The sequence below is a fragment of the Choristoneura fumiferana genome, chromosome 10, assembly GCF_025370935.1.
Source record: "Choristoneura fumiferana chromosome 10, NRCan_CFum_1, whole genome shotgun sequence".
Classification (NCBI taxonomy): Eukaryota; Metazoa; Arthropoda; class Insecta; order Lepidoptera; family Tortricidae; genus Choristoneura; species Choristoneura fumiferana.
The window spans coordinates 5,919,286-5,940,483 of NC_133481.1; the positions used below are offsets into that span (position 1 = coordinate 5,919,286).

Below are 21,198 nucleotides of genomic sequence, written 5' to 3' on the forward strand. Positions count from 1 at the left end.
TGTAGTGACGTAATACCTTACGAATGTAGAAACCGTCAATCAAAGGGTGCCAAAAGTCAACCATAGTCCAAGACTAAGACTGACGTAATAATAACAGAGCAGCTACGATGTTTAAAAATCAAATTTCCTGTATTAGATATTTTCACCGAAGCAAATGGCAGAAAACCATTGCGTAGCCAGTTTACTTACTTGTTATTACGCTTAATGATAAGATAATGTACCTACTACAGTTCGGGAGGAAATGAAAAACGAAATAGAAGCCAACGCAAAAAAGATACGCTTGTTTGTAAAATGGGTACCTGTGGCGCGGCGTACGTTCATCATTTTGCGGCTAGCTGTTCTGGTCGGCGAAACTCAGAGAAAAACGCTTTTAATTTTTGCTTAGTTTATTGACACAATCCTCAACAACAAATATGATTGGAGCGCTACATGTTGCTGTAATGTTAATATTTTTTTTTAATCTAATTGCCTAATTATGTTAAATTAAATATTTTTCAATTCGTAAATATTCATACAATACATCACAATACCAACTTTCAGTTGACTAATTATTTTATAAAAGGAACATAGCTAAAATATAATTAGTACATATTTTTAAGTGTTTTACACCCTGAATTTATACTTTCTCTTGGTTTCTTATTACATTTTCAACGTTTTATATCTCAGAAGTGCATATTCACGTAAAGTAGCAGCAAGTTAATCGTAATAAGTAATAAGAATATTTATATATTTATAGACAGTATACTCTTTTACTATTATTACGTTCGATACATGGTTATTAGTTAATAAGATCGCGAAACACCATGATGGAAGCACCGAATCAGATGCATATTAATATATTATTAAACGTGACACAATTTTAATTAGTGAAAGATCAGGGGAATTTAAATGTTATAAATCTGGTTGTTAATTTAATTCTAGCAAGTCGTGTAATGAATATAAACATCACAGAGATCTAATCAAAGTACTCATTCACTAACAAAACAAAAGCCTCTCTTACATTAGTTTTAATCAATTCTTATAATAGTATAGCAGCAAAACTTATAACACAAATTTAAGACAGTAACTGTAAGTAGATACAAAGGAATCGGAAAGGAGTTATCAATTATCATTGTACTTTTTGTCTCTACAATGACATTCGTAGTAATAGATCTTCCATCTGGGTACAATCATGCACGCGTATAATTCAATTCTACTAATTAAAAAACGAATTACATAGGATGAAAATTAAAACTATGTTATTAAACCCAAAAAAAATGTGTGTATTCTTTTTCACTATATTGCGATGTCACAAACATGACTGATGTTTTCTATTAGGTAAATGATAACCTCCCACAACATTTAAACTACCTATTTAAATGTCCATCTGTATAATAGTATCCATCATTTACTAAACAGTATCACTGCTAAATCTTGAATTCAAGTCAAACGAAACAAAAACACACGGAGACATAAAACCACCACGATGCTATTCAGTACTTTGCTAAAAAGCAACTTGAAAAAAAGCAAGTTCCTTGTGCGCGGATTATAGTAACGTGTAACGCAAAAGCTAAAGATTCTGGCAGCGGTCTTTTATAATTAAAATTCTAATTTAACTAAACCAAAAAGTGCATGTCATGTTTTCTTTCTATCTATCTTTCCTTCTTTCAAATACATAAAAATATAAATCCTAACCCGAGTTATCAACACTCAGCAAAACCCCTGGATCTAGAAAGCTGAATTTTTGCATAGAGGTTTCCATGATGATGTAGCCAAGGAAAAAGACCGGATTAAGCTAAATTCCTGTGGAATATGGAGTTCCACATCGGCAGCGGGGGCTAAGCCGCGGGTGCAAGCTGGTAACCAAAAGCCAATACCGCTCACTGCAATACTGCAGTAGACTCAAAGTAGACTTAAAATACGAGAATTGTACTGATACTAAAAGTATTCAATGCATCTCGTCATAATTAGGTATATTGTTTGGTTTACAAAGTCAACCCGTGCTACGCATAATACGCACAATGTCACCTATAACACTGAATGGCAATCAAATGTTTAACCAGAATTCCAGCTTTATGCCCGTTTGCCAAAGATGTTGTTACGAATTAAGTTTATTATGATAATAAACAAAACGTGGCGTCACGTCTGATGTTGCCTTGTTTTTAAATTCATTCGTATTTTTTGCCATTTCAAGTTCCATTTTATACTCTAAAAGCCCCCATTGATAAGAACACACACACACACACACACACACAGCGATAGCACGTTCGCAATTGCCACAACATCGTTGATACTGCCTTCCAATCAAACGTTTTTTCTTTGTTAAGAAGTTAGCTATAACTAGCTTACAGTTTAAAGTCATAAAGCTCAAAGAAGATAATTTAAATGTTTGCTAGAAAATTGTCTTATCTTTTTTACTGCCGCAGAAAAAAAAGTGTTGTGTTAAGAACAAGATCATAAGAATACAGACGTAAGAGGTGAAATCCGACATCGTTTCATTTATGATTTTTTTTTTAAACGAAAAAACGTCGTTAATATGCCTTTGAGCTAATAAAAACAAAAAATAACCGCTTAATTTGTTGAGTCGCAGTTAGCAGCGAGTGCCTAAAAGGGTTTTAAACGCGTGCGCGTGTGTGTGTGTGTGTATGTATGCGCCTGGGTTTCGTTTCTAGTTGTTTATTCTTAAGCCTCAATTACTCGGCGCGTGGAATATAATATGAGTGGCGTTACATTCGAGAGACTGATCGAACACTTATATATCCATTGCTCGACAACTCCGCTATGTAACTCACAGTGTAGGTCAGGCTTTACGCTAGCGTGTTTAGTCTAAGCGCGTGGTAAGATATTGTGTTCAGTTGAGGTAGAAACCGCGTTCGTTGGTGGCCGCGAGCAGGCGTTCGCGCAGAACTTCTTTACAGGAATACTCTGGCAGCTTGAGGTAGTGCACGCACGTGTTGACTGATGGGTACGAGCCGTCGCCTGCTTCCACCTGCAGGGAAAACGAGGGGTTATTCCATGGAATCACGTATGCGAATGATTAGGACAATAAGTAACGGAATATCGTTTTATTACCAACGCATCGCATAGAATGATTTGATTCTAGTTTGCTTAAAATGGTATTAGAATGCTTTTAAGTATCAATAAAAGCAAGCTTTAAAATAACTGCTGCTAAGAAGATAATCAAAGAACTATGAAAGACAATGAAATGAAATTAGAAATTACATTATTATTAAAATGTCACATTTATGACGTAATCTAAGCAGATTGAAGCGAACATAGCAATAATTTTGAATAAGAATTTTTAGTTCCCTTTTCATCTGTTTACTACTATTTTTTCTTGGTCACTAACTACACATAAACAAAAGACCGGCGTCACATTTACACATATCATTTAACTTGTGCTCAGCGCTGACCTTAACCAACCAAGCACGCAAGTCGTTTGTCATTTATATAGTGCCCTTTGATATTATAATTATTTTTTTTCAACGTTGCCATATTTTGAACGCAGGCGGCGTCTTCTAGATCGCGTTGCCCGGGCAACTGGACAATCTTATACCCGGCCCTTAAGTATAATAAAGTCTTAAAAGAATCATACCTTTCTGACAACAGTGAGCCTCGGGTGCAAGTTAGCAAGCCCGCCGGGCGGCAGGCTGCTGCAGCCGGTCGCGAACTGAAGGAACGCCTTCCGCTCCTGCCACGACATCTCAACCAGCACATCCACAAGCCGTAGGAAGCCGGGCGAATCTCGCGTGTACCCCAGCTTGGGTTCCGTGTATTGTAGCAGTAACTCTCTGGTCCAGGCGGGGCCACGCTCGCCGCAGAGTAAGAGCCGTAGCTCGCTTGGCGAAAAGGCACGGAGCCGTCGCGGCGGGAACACGCCGGCGAAGCCGCGCCGGAACGCCGCCGCCTGCCGCCGGATGCCGTCGCGGACCATCCAGCGCGCGCTCGCTTCGGCATACGCGCGGGCGTTGTGTGGCCCGACCTGTAATGGAAAAACGTTTGCTAAACTTGTCCTCACAACTGAATCTTTGAAGACATACAAATTAAGTTATCAACAAATTCGAAACGTAACTCTAATAAAAATACGCTATCTTAGTCCGAAAATTAATGAAACTTGAAATTGGATTTTTAGTTGCTTAAAACAAATAAATAATTAGTCATTGGAGTTGGCTAAAAAGTGACGTCACAGCTCAGTAAAACAAAATCCGTGAGGGAATCACGTCTTAAAATTTTAAAAGTAGTTTTACTTTAATTGAATTGGTGTTATCAAATCTAATCATTTCAAACGAGCAATTCTTGTATTTATATATTATAATATTTTCAGGAATCTCTTGAGAAAGTCATTGTGACATCGGATTGCGTGACAAGGGAACTTATTATGACACTTGCTGTGATAACGTTCTACGGTGGGTCAGACAGAAATCAAATTGGTTCGAGTGTACCTCTATGTGCTCCCCCGCGTCGCAGAGCGGCTGCAGCGCGGCGGGGTCGTCCCGGGCGGCCACGTGCGCCATGCTGAGCGCCAGCTGGTCGAACGTGGCGCCGTCCACGGTGAGCGCGGCGGCGCGGCGCGCGCGCTCCGCCGCGCCCAGCGCCGGCTCGCTCACCAGCGCCTCGTACTGCTCCGCCGCTGCCAGCACGCTCTGCAGGAACCTGGTCACAATCCGGACGAATATGTTCACAGATATCCATTATGGCCACTTAAAAGCTACATGCACGCAATTTTTACATCGATTAAAATGTTTAGTCTATGCAAAAGATAAAAAAGACGCTAGCCCTTTGAAAGAATAATGGACGAAACATATTATAACACATTCCTCCTTGTACCTACACAAATCCATTCCCTCATCATGGGACATTGCACAGTGGCGATGACTTGCACTGGACCATCATAGATTTGTAAAGGCCCTTCCCTATATTTTGCGGTTGACGGCTTCCACGAAGCCGTCTTAGGGCGCCAAGAAATAATTAACAAGAGCTCGGCATCAATTCGCGCGGCTGCCGCAGTATTTCCGGCAGTATTGAAAACCTTTCTTATAGCACATTCTTTATACTGTTTACATATTAGTTCGTTGTCATTACCTATGCCTTATAGGATCAATCTCCTGTAGATGTTCATTCTTCAATTCTTCGCCACACATTATTCGGAGGAACGGCTCCGAAAGCGGCAAATCGACCAGCCGGCCGTCTTGTAGAACCTATGAAATAAATTGCATTACATGTATATAATATGCACATTAAATAAAAACGGCTATAAAACATTTTTGGATTTTATCTTAATTATAATTACCTTAGCTAAGAATACCCCTAGGAACCAGAAATATTTGCAAATTTTATCACAGATTGGAGAGTCTTGAGGGAGCGGCGCTGGGAAAAGGCCGTTTGCGGGCGTCACGTAGTAGCCCGGAGGTTTTTCTGAAAAATAATTAATTTGTTCAAAATAGTGTAATGGCTTTATTAATTGTCGACAGTAGTAACATTTAAAAGACAAGTTCCTAACCATGGGTAATTCTATCATATCATACAAGGAGCATGTAAATTATCCAATTTGTCCATATATTATTTCACTCAAAGCAACTAAAAATCAAACTTTTCTGTTATTTAAAAATTAATTTGGCTGACAAAGATAAAAACAGTGTTTATTTACTGTTGTCTTTGAAAAAAAACAAAGGACAGTTGACATCAATTGACCTAATCCCGAAATTCTAGCCCATCAATGGGACGGACGGATGACATGGTTAAAGCCGCGGCTTACGGTGAATGCAGGCCGCTTCCAACCGAAGCAACTGGAGGTCTATGGACGTCCGTGTGCTGATAACGATGAATGTGTCAGTTACCGTGCGGCAGCGCGAGGTGGTAGGGCGCGGGCGCGTTGGGCGCGGGTCCGTCATGCAGCCACATGGCGAGGTCTGCGCGCTGCAGCTCGGCCGCCACGAGCGCGTAGAACTCCAGCGTGGGCCCCAGCCCCGTGCCCTCCTCGCCGGCGAACTCCACTTCCAGCACGGACTTGCGGCCCGCGTGGACGCGCATCACCTGAATCAAACGTCACTAGGGTAAAGCCATAGCTTACATAACAGTTCCCGAATGGTGCCAATTCACGTAGGCATTGGACAATTCCCCTCATTTGACAGATTAAAGGAACGGCCACACTGCTGCTCAAAATATGGAGACGATACGGAATTGAAGTGACGTGCCGTAAGCATAACGATTTTACCGAATGCTCTCCACGCAAAGTCTCTGTATTTTGAGCTTTCGCGTGACCGCTCATTTAGCCGATTTTCATTTTGTACTCCAATTCATTTTCGCAAATGTAATATAGGTTGAGGTTGTACCTCTGCTTTGGATCGAGTGGTTTCGCTTTAAATCAAGAACATACCTGCATAGCGGAGCGCAGCAGGTTCGGGTGTCGCGGGATGCGCACACGCTCGTGGCGCAAGCGGCCCAGACGGAACTCCGTGGCCTCAAGCTCAGCGCGTCGCGGCGACACCGTGTTACCCGCCCTGGAAACGTGGCTTTGTTATTTATTATCTGTCTAGTTGCGATGTTTACAGAGGCTACGAATAAATAATAAGTCAGGAATTTTAACTCCGTTAGAAAATAAGCTTTTGAAGGCCTTTTTTTGCTGACTGTATTTTTGTTGACGGTACTTACTTGTATGTCACACAAACTACATTTACATACCAAATTTCAATTCGATGCTATTAACCGTTGAAGAGTTCCGCCCTGTGGGGACGATCCTGAACGGACTACCAGGATCTCACTACCAGATTATTGCAATGTCACGCAATTTACATAAGTATACCAAATTTCAAGTCAATCCAACTACTGGAAGTTGGTCGAATTTAACTTGCAAGACAGACACTTTGATTACAGTACCAGGACGAGACATACGGGTGAAATAAAAATAAAAGCTTATCTTTAGTTTGGCCCGTGTGAACTAGCTTAGTGCCTTTAATAAAAATGTTCTGCGCGTCATTTGTCGTGCATAAGGCATTGCATCACGCGCGCGAACCAATCCCTGCTTTGTTTGTAATTTGTTCTGAGTTACGCTTCCCGACTAATTATTTATTCGTAGTACAGAGGGGGCTTATCAAGCAGTTTTTTTTTTCTTGTACTCTCTTTCCCGCCGCACTACAACCCTTTGTGTCTTGCCTCCCTCAATGATTTGTCTCCATATAGCTCGAAACCCTAGCTTCTTCCACGATGTTCTCTTACATAATGCGCCCGAGATCTCCCTTTTACTCTTATATACAAGATTCTTCTTCTTAGATTCTTGACTAGCTTCCTTACCTCTGACGATCGAGCGCTCTGTCGCGTTGCGCCTGCAACCAGACTATAGTTCGCGAGGTTCCAAACGCCGTGCAAGCGAAGAACATCTGCCGCGTCTCCAACGGGAACAGGAATGGACACCAATCGTTCAGCTGCTGGCACCTGCGGTACATTTTCATATTAGTAATAGGTTAGGTTAGTGACGAACTATAAACAACCGCGACTTTCAAGGTCCCTTTAAGGGGCTTTTAAGGTCGCGGGTGAGCAAAGTAATTGTTTATAGATCATTGATATGGACGTCCACAAAGTAACGCCCGATTCAATAAATTAGGTTAGTGATATAGGTTAATGAAAAGACGAATAATACTTTTTCAAATGACTATTTTAAACAAAACCGTCACACAAATACACATGGTTCTCTTGACCAAGATGTGCTATAGAACCAACTAAATCGTGATCGTTTTGTGATATCGCACTGGCTAAGTAAGAAAAGCATTCCACCCCAAACAAAATCCCGACATTGTCATTTTCAAGTTCATTATCTCAAAAACGGCTGAACTGATTTTGATGAAACATAGCTAAGAACCACCGCAAGGAAACTTGCTTTCACTTTAACTAATATTATAAATGCGGGGGAAAAATGCATCATACAGATAGTTTGAGTTCCGGAGAAGGACATAGGATAGTTTTTATCCAGGTAAATTGCATAGTTCCCGCGGGATAGCGACAAACAAATTCTACGCTGACACAGTCGCGGGCAGCTAGTTTCTGTATGAAAGAAACCTGATGCGTTAAAAAATGTCATATACGTACCAGCTGGGAGCGGCGTGGGCGGCTAGCGCGAGCGGCTCTTGCAGCTGTTGGTGCAGTTTGTTGGTGAGTTTGGTGGAGAGGAACGCGTCGGCGGGCAGCACGGGCGCCGCCGCGCCCAGCCGCCGCAGCACGCGCACGCACACGCCCGCCGCGCCGCCCTCCGCGCCTTCCGCGCCCTCCGCGCCGCTCACGCCGCGCTCTGTACACACACAACACATGCACAATGCACACCTCTTACTAAACAATTTCACAATTGGAACTTCGTAACGTGCGCTCCTTTCACACTGAGGGCGGCCCCATACACTCGGAATTCAGTTTCGGAATTTCGATACGAAAATATCGATTCGGGATTCCGTAAATACATCACACACGTACCTACGTTTATTTCAATTCCGAAAGCACAGGCCACCATGCGGAATTCCGAATCAGAGAAAAGTTCGAACGGAAAACAACTGTGTCTGTAGGTCCATAGATTTGTATGGATTTAGTGCGTTCGATATCCCGAATCGATATTTTGAATCGAAATTTCAAAACAGATTTCCGAATGTATGCCCTAATAGTATTTAAGAATGAGACGTGTCTTCTTCTTCGAACATTCGAATATAGAATTTCGGAGTTTCGCTGAAGGCTGGCCGCCCTCGTTAACACTCGTTTTCGCTATTCGATTTCCGAATTCATTTACCGTATTCGGACATTTCAATGTATGAAATCAATATAATACATTAACTGACGCACGTGTTCGCTTTTTAACTGAACGGAACCAATTTTGTACGTACCTTTCGAATGCAAACCTGTATTTTTTTTGACGTGTTCGGAAATTCAACCGTTCAATTCAACCGTCCGTACTAAAGTATACATTTCGAATGAAAAAAAAAATTTGCGCTAGTCTCACGATATCCTAATAAACACCTTCGGAAATCGAACACGGAAAACGATTTGCGTGTATAATTAAAATCAGTTCTAAAATATTGAAGTGTGTAAGTAAAATGCTCCCTAAATATCTGAAATTCTGAAAACGCACTAACGTACTTAGCCATAAAGTCCAATTGACATTATTTTTGAAGAAAACAATCGGATCTTACAAATATGCACAGGTGTCCAACAGTACAAAAAAAAATTACATACCTGGATCTCCGGGTTCGTCGTCTTCACTGTCACTTGACGCGGCGAAGGTTTCCATTCCTTCTACTTCCTTATACGTTAATCTGAAAATGAACATCAAATTAACAACCGGACGTAAAACAGCTAAAATCATCATCATCATCTCTGAACCTAATAAGTCCCACAACCGGACACAGTCCTCCTCTCACAACGAGAAGGTTTGATCTGTTGTTCCCACGCGTGCCCAGTGCTCATTGGGGACTTTTAAGTTTGCACACACCATATAATTGCTTCGCAGGTGCGTGCGGTTTTCCAGATATTTTTTTCACTTACCGTAAAAGCTCGCGGTAAATTTAAAATAACATGTAATTTCGCACATCAATCCCGAAAACGAAATTACATGCAAAATTTACCATGAGAGCGAAGAAAAACATCGTGAGGAAACCTACAAACCTACGAAGAAATTCAATAGTGTGTATGAAGCTCCCAATCCGCACTGGGCCCGCGTGGGACCTACACCTACGCAGTGGGACGTTATATACGGCTGGGATGATGATTTAACACTTACGTGTAAGTAGTATCCCTATGAGAGTCCTGCGCGGAGAGCCGCGAGTTGAGCGCCACGACAGCGCGGTAGACGGTCCACGAGGGCCGCTCGAGCGGCAGCGAGGCGGTGCCGGAGCTAAGTACAAGCCGCAGCGCCGGCAGCTTGGTGGCGGGGGCGCCGGCCTCCGCGGCGCTGCTGGCCGCCGGCTCCGCGTCCTCGGAGTCCGACGAGTCGTTTAAAGGTATATCGAGATCTGAAACGGAATCAGATCAATCCATACCACTATCGTTACTAAATCAGGACGATATATTGCTGAAACTACAGATGTAGTGCATAATGGTTTTCTATCGTATTTTATAGGACAAGTTCTTATTTGTCGTGCTCTCTCAATGAGGCCACTGAATGCGCCAATTGCAAGCAACACTAACGTCTAAAAAACCTCACGATAATAAAGCCATCTAGCGATATTCAACTGTCTTTTAGCCTTTATTAGCTTCAGTACTCTTCGTACCGACACCGTGTCACCAACACAGCCGAGCGAATTAGCTCGTTGAAGAAGGACAGGCCATATAGCACGGAGAACGGATAGAACGGAGCCAAGAGTTCTGGAGACCGCAGATCGGCAAGCGCAGCGTAGGACGCCCACCAACGAGATGGACAGATGACCTGGCTAAAGCCGTGGGTTCAAGGTGGATGCAGGCCGATTCCAACCGAAGCAACTGGAGGTCTATGGGGGAGGCCTATGTCCAACAGTGGACGATGGTGATAATGGTGACTCATCGTACAGCCGTTTCGACTTTTGACACTAAATAATTTTCCATATTAATGGATATGAAAACATCAGTCATTTAATACAATAATTAATTGACACTCTGTGTGCCGTCATATTTCAACTCTTCCCGATGGAAATACACTATGCACTACAACTGTAGCGATATCAGGGGGGGGCATTACGAAATTCGAAAATCGAAGTTCATATCGTACCGTCCCTCTCACTCTCGTATTAAATAATATAACCGTCAGCGGGACGGCAGGATGGGAAGTACTTACCGACGGTCTGGTTGAGGTTGGTCCGTCCGGGGCGCGGGTCGAAGGCGGGTATGAGCGCGGAAAACTGTCGCTTGAGCACGAACTCGTCGTCCCACGGGCGCCGCGCGCGCGCGCCGCCGCCGAGCCCGCCGCGGACCGCCTCCAACGCCTCTTCTTCCATCAGTGACAACAGGTTGCGCGATACCTGCATGCAAGACAGCAACTTTATTAAACTCTGGGTAAAGTGATACGGAGAAACTAGAAAGAGTGTGCGAGATCCCTTTCATTGTACACTTTGCAATAAGACCGTTGTTTATATATCAATATCAGCAAATATGAAGAAAAAATGCGATTTTTTTTATACAAGGGGGGAAAAACGAACATGCGGGTCACCTGATGGGAAGCAATCACCGCCGCTCATAGACACCGGGGGGGTAACACATGTGTGTTGCCGGCCCTTTGAGAGATTGATAGGTTCGAAAGTTACTACGAGCTTAACGGAAAACATCGTGAAGAAAGCTGCATACATCTGCGAAGCAATTCCATAGTGAGTGTCAAGTTCCCAATCCGCACTGGGTACGCGTGAAAAGTATAGCCGAAGTCGTCTAAACCTAGGAGAAGATAAGGAAAGACACAAAACAGTGGGACGTATAAAGGCCGAAAAGATCAAGTTGACGTTGAATGAACATTGAAAGCCGATAAATGATTCTCTGGCGTTTTTTATTGCAAACTTATCAGTAAAAACTCTGATTAAATGTGCGAATGATCTCTATTAACTGCTGGGAGTTTCTTACCTCCTGGTAGGTGGGCTCGTTCTCCTTATCGCTGTCGAGGGCGTCGTCGGCGTCGTCATCGTCCTCCAGTTCTGCGAGCAGCGCGGGCGCGCGGCACGACTCCAGGAAGTCTTCCAGCGACACCTGCCAACCGTCCTGCCTCGTCATCAGCATATTAGAAACATTACCCAGCATTACCCAGTACCAATTTATAGTCATGTGGGGTAAACGTACCGTGTACGCAGTGGATGTGGAGTGGAGTGGAGTGTCCGAAATGTATGGGATTGCGTACACTTACCCACTGCGTACACGGTACGTTTACCCCACATGACTCTACGAAAACTAGCATTTAGATTTAGCATTTCAATTGAAATTCGGGATTTTTCTAAAAAAAAAAGTACATTAGCGTTGCATGGAAACATCCATGTCAAATTTAGCACACAAGACTAGCTCACCTGTTCGCTCTCGCTCGAAGTGGAAGTGAGGGATAAGGTGAGAGCATTTTGTGCATTGGGCGCGAGCGACGGGTAGCTCTGCGCGGCAGACAGCAGCCCGCCGGGGAAGTTGCTTGATAAGGCGAGTCGCACCAAACTACAACGTATAACATAACATTCAAGAATTATTTAGAGAGGAATATCTTTGTAAACTTGACGTTGTTAACAAAAGCTATAAACTGTGAAAAATAATTATACTCTTCAAAGTATTCCAAGCCAACGTCAAATAAATTAACTGTTTGTAAATATCTTACATGAAACTTTACAAGGTATTCTTCGAATTAAAATCTTTTGGAGATTTTATAATCGCTAAAGTAATTAAGAACAAAAAGTAATAAGTAAATTGCTAGATAATTAATAACACTAGTGGCTTTTTTTATTCAATGCATCTGAAGCATAATATACCGAAATGGTCAAATTGGTGTACATAAAGTAGCACAAATGAACATACCTCGGGAAAAGACTCGTGGAGTGGTTGGTGCGAGACGCTCGCTGCGGGTTGTTCCCGCGGCCGGCGCCGCTGCCGCGCCCCACGCCCAGCGATTCCAACAGCCTCGCAGCCCCCTAAAATAATACTCTAATAGAGTTTTGTTTTAAATAATAACTAATGCTGAGAAATACAGACTTTCTAATCTGCATCTACAGATTTATAAAATAATTCATCGATAACTTATGAATTTTACCTGGATCCTTATGAAGAAATACTGTTCTTTTCCTGACCACTGAAATTAGATTGCACAGAGTATTCAACACATCTAACGCAACTCTATTCGTACAGTCAACTGAGCAATAAGATGTTTTATTGTGAACTGTGCTATCCGACATAATTGACGGTGACTGTACTCGCTCGGTGACAATTTCTTGCCACACAACAGCCACGTGATTCTCAATGGCCAGTCCCTATAATTTTTCCACGGATACTTTTCCTTAGCAACAATAACATTTTGACAGATTTCTCATTGAAAATACGTCAAAGTTTTGACAAGTTAACTACCACCGGATTGATTACTGGATTCGATATTTTGATGCGTTTTGTTGATTTTGTTACCTGTTGCGTAAGGTCGGGCTCGCTGGCGCTCATGGTCCCAGAGCCGCTGCCGGCCTGCCCGTCCTTCTTGTTATGCTCTTCGTACTGTCCGGATCCGCTCTCGTTGTCCTCGCACTGGAATAACACGATAATTTTAAACTCAGCGTCACAATTTCCAGGAGGCACAACGAGGCGACGCGAGCGCGAGTTTGGAAGACGAGCTGTCCTCTCGCCCGGTCAGAGTCAACCGTACTGACGGATTCAAATAACGGGAGGCCCGAGACGCGGGGCAAGTGGATCAACGCGAGCGACAACTGAATGTGATGAGTGTTGAATGGATCAAGGGAGAACCTCCACGAGGTGCGTTCGAGATAATATAGATCCGTGGCAATTATTCATGGCATATACTAACTCCTTTAAGTGAAAGCGTTTTCGCTATTACGCTCCATTAACAGACTATTAGACAAGGCTAGAACAAAAACTACATTACGTTTTACTTATGAAATATTCCAATAATGAACTTACAAATTAAACACCTTACACAAAAAACTCACCAACATAATGTATGTTACATCAACAAAATCAATACAAATATCAAAGTATGTACATAGTGAAAATACCGATATAAATCTACGCCGATTTTTTTAATAGTCTCAGATTCTTTAATAACACCACAACTTGTTACGCTACATCTGTTCTTGTACTATCAACTCCGGCTCCCTACATCGCCTGATTTTAGGGTAAACTACACTAAATTACAAAAAATAATTGTAAATTAGTGTAGTTCATTGATATGGACTTCCGCAAAGTAACAACTGATTCAATAAATCTGATCTAAGGAGGTCCATATGGAATACGATTTATCGTTCCGACTTATCGAAACTTGTGAAAACTGACAATATCATCCACGTAGAATTCTCAGACTGAATGATGGATCGTAACGATCGAATCGTACTTATAGGGCAAAAAGGATATGGACCACAGAACTAACAATAACAGGAATATAAATGTTACTATATGTCGCGTCGTGGCTTTAACCTTTCTAATTTTTTATTAGCTGCTTTTTTAGTATAAGGCAATTAGTTCGTTAAAAATCGCACGGCTGCCGCATTTGCCCAACGTCAGTTGTCATTCGAAATTAAATAAGAAAAAATTTGACTTGTAATTTCATTCTGCTTTACACGTTATGCAACAAAATCTTTATTGGATTAATTCTTAAGAAGCGCAGAGGAAGATTGTCGACGTTTGTAGTATTTTAATCTTTTTTGAAGTACAACCACTGCAATATCCCATTTGCGGCAAATCTTCAAAGACTGAGCAGGAAAAATTGCCTTTTTTTTCTTGCGCTGCTAGCGTTAACCTCGTGTCACATTTCTATTACTGTTACATATTAATTCTGTGTATGGTTGCTACACACATAAGACGGATGGTAAAATCGCATATATGTAGATGATGATAATATAAGTTAGTTTTAGTCTGGTTGGAAACTGAAAATCAGCGGACTAGCTTCTCATTTCCTATTTATCTCATACTATTATATAATAGGCATTTCATTATTTATTATTATGAATGTTTAGGAAAAAACCGCTCGGCTTTGTCGCGTATACAATAAGCTAAATAAGGCAAAGAAGTGCAGTGCTTCAGATTAGCTTTGTTGAAATTGTTGATCATCTGATACTATCGAGCTAACAGTAGCGGACCGCTTGTGTGTAGCCACCATTATAGACAGACGCACTGGCGCCGTCTCGCGTGGAGCCGGTCCCAAAGACCTGTATGTGTATGCGATGGGCGCGCGCGCGCAGTTCTTGGAGCAGCGCGGCCGGGAGGACGAGCAGCGGGCCCGACGACAGTGCGTTGGCGCTGTTGCGAGCTGCCTCGCGCTCCTACATCCAATAACCCTATATTTACCGACTGCCGCCACAAAGGAGGGTTATGTTTTTCTACTATGTACACGTTCTGCAGCATAAAAACAAATTGCTTGATGGATTTTAACCTATGAGGTGTCATTGCATTCTTCTTAAACGTGGAAGTGACAAACGGTATGATATTTCAATCAAAATATAAGGTAGGTGCACTGAAAACGAGTTCTCCATTAGATTTGTTTATTAATTACTCTGGCTAACTAGAACCTTCTTAGTGTGAAAATTTTAACAAGAAAAAATAAAGAAAACAGCGCTCAATCGTAATAAAGCTAAGGGGCATTCATTTGCACTACTGACATTTACGAGAACCAGTGGCACCGAACGACCTATGTTTTTTATCGAGTTCTCCTGTAACTAACGAACTACATATGCAGAATCCCGACACAGCTCTTACGTAACAGTCAATACGGTGTATGCGACTAACCTCTTGAGAATTCGTTTCCGGCAGCGGTTCTTTAGCCGGGTAAGGTTTAGTGATGTCGGTGATACTCGTCGGACCCATTTCCATGTTCGTGAACGAATTCCCGCCTAATTCCGTTATGCAGTTGTTGCCCTCTGCGCCCAGAGTGAGAGATTCTACGATTGTTGCGAGATCTGAAAACAAAGACAAAGGTTTTCTGTGATATATTTTTTCGCTCGCGGCCTGCAAATGTTAATCATCATTATCATCATCATCAGCTGGAAAACGTCCACTGCTGAACAAAGGTCTCCCCTTAGAAGGCCACAATGAACGACAACTTGCCGCTAGCTTCCACCGGCTGCCCGCAACTCTCACGATGCCGTCGGTCCAGCTAGTGGGACGCCTGCCAACGCTTCGTCGTGGTCGCCTCTCGAGGACTTTTCTTCTTCAACGGTTATAAATAAGTGTATAAATAATGTCAGTAGGTACTCACCAGTATTGATATGGTGCGTGGAGTTGTTGATGGCGGATAGGTCGGTAGCGTGCATGCGCGGGCGCGACATGTTGCTGGCCATCTCCTCGCCAGAGATGTTGTCTGCGGACGACGCCTGCTCCGTTGAGGCCACTGACACCTAAACGGTCAAAAATGTCTTTAAATAACATGTTAGAAAATCACTATTATTACTGGCCTGAGACTCAGTGAAAAACTCATTCAGTGCATTTTAAAAATAAAAAAACGCCGAAATAAACTCGTATTACGTGTTTATTCACACATTATAAGAGACTAGTCGTTTTCGGTGTTCTTTTTCTCTATCATTATAATGGCAATTGTACGGTGCCGTGGTGGTACAGTCAAGGGCAAAGATATCGACACGGCCAAAGTTACAAAAATATGTATACACGACTTTATGCACTTAACATTAAGGTCGTGTATACATATTATTACAACTTTGGCCGTGTCGATATCTTTGCCCTTGACTGTACTGAACCCTCCGAATCAGGTCCGATTCACAGTTCTCTCATTTTTCAGGTTCTATACTCAAATGGAAAAATTAAACTATTACTATTTTGTAGTCAGGTCTCTGTCAGAAAATACTGATGACTGACAGGCGTCAGTCATTAGTGTATTCTCAGAGACAGGTAGTTTTTAGGGTTCCATACCCAAAGGGTGCCAACGGCACACTATTACTGAGACTCCGCTGTCTATCTGTCCGTCTGTCTGTTTGTCTGTCGGTCAGTCTGTCCGTCCGTCTGTCACAGGACTATCTTTTGAGCCATAATAGTTTTTCACTGATTATGAAATACTGTGGCCACTATAACAACAAATACTAAAAATAAAATAAAGTTAAAAATTAAAGGGGGTCGTGCCCGATTCGCACTTGACCGATTTTTGTCTAACTGATATTGTCTTCGTGGTATCGTTACCTGGTCTACGGCGGTGGCGATGGGCAGGCTGGGCGTGGAGTGGCTCTTGCGGCCGGCGCGGGCGCCCTCCGCCGCGCCGCCGCTCACCACCTTCAGGTCGAACTTGCCCTCGGCGCCCATGCGGTACGAGTTGCGGCCGCCGTGGTCCCACCTGTGATACACCTCGATACATTACATTCAGAAATATTGACAAAATAGTCTTATGAACAAGAGGATTAAAAGCACTATTACTCAAAGATTGGTCTCAAGTCTTATACCAGTAATTTCTTTGGCATTCAAGTAATTACATTAGAGTAAAAAGACAATACATGATGCTTTTTAATCGGTGATCAGAAACATTTTTTATAAATTCGGTTATTGATAGCGATCACAATCAAGTCAAATAATTTTTAACTAAAGTTCTTTGTCACCCTACTACTTACTATTGTTTTTGTAAATGAATTTACAACCTCTTTCAAAAGCTTTATCTTTTTATGAAAGATAAATAAAGATTAATATTAACTTATGATTAATAAGTTGTCATTGTCAAAGTCTTGTCATGTTTCTGTATGTGTATCATTATTTATAGGCGGCGACGTACCTGACATCGACCCACCCGTTGTGCAGGTCTGAGGTGACGGTCCCGGTGGCGGGGTGCGGCCCGTCCTGGTCGCGCCACTTCCAGTCGGGGCCGCGCGTGACGCGCGCGCCGGCGCAGAGGCCGCGCGCGCCGCGCGACCAGCGCCGCGAGCGCGCGCCGCCGCACGCCGCGCCCGCGACCGCGCCCGCGCCCGCGCGCCGCCGCGCGCCGCGACCGCGCCCGCGCCCGCGCCCGCAGCCGCACCCGCACCCGCGCTGCCGCACTGCCGCGGCGCCGTCTCGCACACGCTCACCACCTAAACCACGACACGGTTACTCTGTGCTCTGCTCGAAACCGGCGTACATCTAAAATGTCGATCATCGTAAACCTACCTCGTATAAGATTAAACATAATTAATTACATATAATTTAAAGACCAACAATATTGTACGTCCGAAAGGGCAAACTGTTGATACTATTCAATGTATGATATGGGGATCTTGATACATTTTTTGACAATAAATGAAATTTAATCTAAAAAGATTCTCAAAACCCTCAGGGACAAACGAAAACTTAAAGTTTTCGCGTTGTTAGAAGAAGAATAAGATGACAAAACATTATTATTAACAAATAAATGAATATCACGGATAATATACGTAATTAGATGGATACATACTCAAATACATAATTAAATACCCAAGACGCGAGAACAAACATTTGTATTTTTATATAAATATTAGCACTGACTGGGGATCGAACCTGGGACCTCAAGTTTCCTAGTCAGGTTTTCTAACCACTGGGCTATCTGGTTGTCAAAAAATATTATAAAAGGGAAATCCATGCTTTACAGATAGCCAACAAGTGATAGGAAATAAAATATTTAAGCACAGAGAAGAAGAAGGGACATACGCCATTTTAACAATCGTCGCTTCAGAACCTTACCCCCATTACCAATTAGTCGACAACGATCGACTTTGTGCTTCCCGCATCCAATGACTGCGCGATCTTTACCGGATCATATTATTATGTCTACCAGTAGTGTCTACTTTACAAAGTTATATTTAGCTTCACTTATTTATTTGTTTGCTTCAAATGTCAAAAGTGATTAGGGGCGGAGCCGCGGGCGAAAGCTAAATTTATATAATTTACAGAGTATTCAGACAAATATGGTCGAGTTTTGTCATAACAGTGAGGAAAAAGGAGTACGGCCGTCATCGCATATTGTATGCTCTGCATAATGCAAAAAAAATGGTGCTTAAATTCAATTTAATTCTGCATTTATCAACACCCGTTTGCACGGACGAAGATTGTCGATGGTACATACTTATACTTATGGTAGTACATACATCATTTGAATAATGTTTTTCCATCGTATTTTAACGGAAAAGTTCATATTTATCTTGTTTTCTCAACTAGCTTACTGAACTTTACTGAAGCTGAGCAAGAGAAAGAAACTGATGATGAGAAAGCAAGATAAATACGAACTGTTCCGACAGGCTACAGACTGTACTTATACTTGCGGTAGTACTGGCACCCACCTTGCCGTATATCTCTAGCCCGGACAGCGAGAGGTAGTGCGACTGTCCGGAGGCGTTCTTCCCGTTCTGCTGCACGCGCAGGTAGCGGTAGGGCGCGTCGGCGCGCAGCCGCCACGTGGCCGTGCTGCCCGGCTCCTGCAGCGCCTGCTCGTCCGCGTGCGCCAGCAGCGTCGACCAAGTCATGCCGTCCGCGGACATCTGCCACACAATAGTAGATTATTCTCGTGGCATGGAACTAGGCAATTGCTGGCTGAGTATGCGTATTAAACGGACGAGCTTGCGAGTTCTTGCGAGTCTTCCCTATAATATGTACAACATACCTGGAACAGCCAGTTCCTCAGCGCGGACCGTCCATAACCCCTCGCATGCCGCAGCGTATACGCGGTAGGCACGATCTGCAGTCCCAAATCCAGCGCTATGAACGCGCGTCTATCGTCATTAGTATGGACGTTGAGTGGTTCAGGCGATCGGGACAACGCGTCTTCCGCGCGGCCATAGGGCAGTTGCCGCCCGTCCGACGACCACACGGACACTAGTGCGTGCGCGCCTGGGTTTACCCACTCGCAGGTGCCGCCGTTGCTGCCGATGAAGTATAGCACGCCGTTTTCGTCGAAGTCGTGCTAGAAAAAATATTAAAGTTGGAGCAAGGGTTGAAATTTAATGTAGGTCTGCATCTAAGTACATATTCTTGATTAACTGAAGATATGATTGCATTGAAAAATTATTCGTTCAAGGCGATTGAATTGTGAACAGCCCTTATGAAATAACTCTTATCAAACAGCTTTAAGAGTGGTCCACACTTGAAACAGTCTGAATTGGTAAGGTAATAATTTAATTTTTAAAGGTTAGAAAAGTTTTTTTTTGCCAAAAAAAAACAATCTGTAAAAAAGGAATGTCCGCAGTCACGGCCAAAAGCCACTTCTATTATACTTACATCATAAACAAAATCCATGGGCGCTTCGGCTTTTATCCTCTGCACGAAGTTGAATGCAGCCCGGTCCATGTCGTACCACTGGCGAGCCACGGACTTGGCGAGAAACTGTTCGAGCTGACGCACGGTAGTCAGTGCCTCCACTTTGAGGTTGCGGCCAGCGTTGTTGCTACTGTTGGAAGACGCCTCCTCGCCGCCGTCGTCGTTGGCGCGGACTACGCGCAATCTGATGGTAAAGAAATACTATTAGAGTCGACTCTTTTTGTATTGCTGTTTTTCGGTGTGTGAACTTCAGCAGTTTTTTTTTAAGACTCTACTGAAAAACACGGTTCCTCGTCACAATTTAGGTAGCTTATGAATTTAGAACATTCTTCAGAAAAAATCCTCCGAAGACATCCTTTTAAACGTGTCGCGTGCTACGGCAGAGGAAGGGTTACGAATCAGCCCGAAACAGTCGAGCTAAACTAGATTTTAGACGTGAGTTATCCGGGTTTATTTCATCAAATATAAGGGAGGGTATGATACGTAGTTGTAATTTATATTTCTCCAGTATGTCTCCAGTACCTGATCCGTTTGGTGAGGTGGTGGAGCGCGGTGGTGGGCGGCGGCGGCACGTCCCCGGCGGGCGCGTGCACGGGCAGCCGCTCCACGCTCTCCAGCACGCCGACCAGCCGGGTGGCCAGCGCGAGCCCCACAAGGCTCTCGTCGCGGGACACCCACTCGCGGATCACGCGCTCGCGCGCACGCGTCTGGCTTGCGGGCTCTGGAATAACACGCGCGATCAGCATTCATTAGTTAGCCTATGGTCTCCTATATGAGCCATCGGCCGCTTACAGCGTCACGTCGTACGCTGCGTCACAATGCTACGAGTATTGGCATGGAGTTATATATTGACGTGCAGTGGCTGCCGACGCTGTGCGGTGCGTTCAGATGTCAATCGGGACGTTGAAGCCGACATCAGACGTCGCCTATAGCATAAATAGGAGACCATAGCCTTTCAAAAACTGAACAGGTTCCGAGACAAACCTACACCATACTCATTGGTCAGAAGCCATTTATTTTAAAAAACAACTACATGAAAAAAACATCTGACCCACCTGTATCTCCCTACGACCAATTTAAATCTCACCGTCACAAGTGATCACAGTTTTCCATTAGCTACTCACCATTTGGCTGAGGCGACAGCACTTGTAGCAGCGTAGGCGCGAGGCCGGACGAATGCAGCTCGTAAGCGGAGAGCAGTTCCTCTCCGCACAGCAACTCGCTCAGCTGTTCTAGTGCCTCGTTCATCTCCTGTTCCCAGTCTTCTGCGATATCAACAATTACCATTTTCACAATCATAAAGATTGCTGAAATTTAAAACATGATCTCTCTTCTAAATCGCTTACTTGA

General features: G+C 43.4%; 1 protein-coding gene across 1 annotated transcript in view; it reads right to left on the reverse strand.

Annotated features, from left to right (window-relative positions):
* Positions 1-368: 368 nt before the first annotated feature.
* The window catches only part of Ufd4 (ubiquitin fusion-degradation 4-like), a 34,850-nt gene continuing 14,020 nt past the window's right edge, over positions 369-21,198 (reverse strand). Inside the window, 26 exon segments of the mRNA XM_074093206.1 lie at positions 369-2,968; positions 3,575-3,961; positions 4,422-4,632; positions 5,062-5,177; positions 5,270-5,394; positions 5,817-6,012; positions 6,356-6,479; positions 7,270-7,410; positions 8,062-8,260; positions 9,187-9,266; positions 9,731-9,962; positions 10,760-10,943; positions 11,533-11,667; positions 11,967-12,102; positions 12,457-12,569; positions 13,054-13,167; positions 15,379-15,548; positions 15,848-15,986; positions 16,780-16,930; positions 17,360-17,553; positions 17,556-17,654; positions 18,876-19,073; positions 19,196-19,495; positions 19,810-20,032; positions 20,371-20,569; positions 20,973-21,113. Coding sequence (XP_073949307.1) covers positions 2,831-2,968; positions 3,575-3,961; positions 4,422-4,632; positions 5,062-5,177; positions 5,270-5,394; positions 5,817-6,012; positions 6,356-6,479; positions 7,270-7,410; positions 8,062-8,260; positions 9,187-9,266; positions 9,731-9,962; positions 10,760-10,943; positions 11,533-11,667; positions 11,967-12,102; positions 12,457-12,569; positions 13,054-13,167; positions 15,379-15,548; positions 15,848-15,986; positions 16,780-16,930; positions 17,360-17,553; positions 17,556-17,654; positions 18,876-19,073; positions 19,196-19,495; positions 19,810-20,032; positions 20,371-20,569; positions 20,973-21,113 — 4,445 coding nt within the window. The 3' untranslated portion in view covers positions 369-2,830.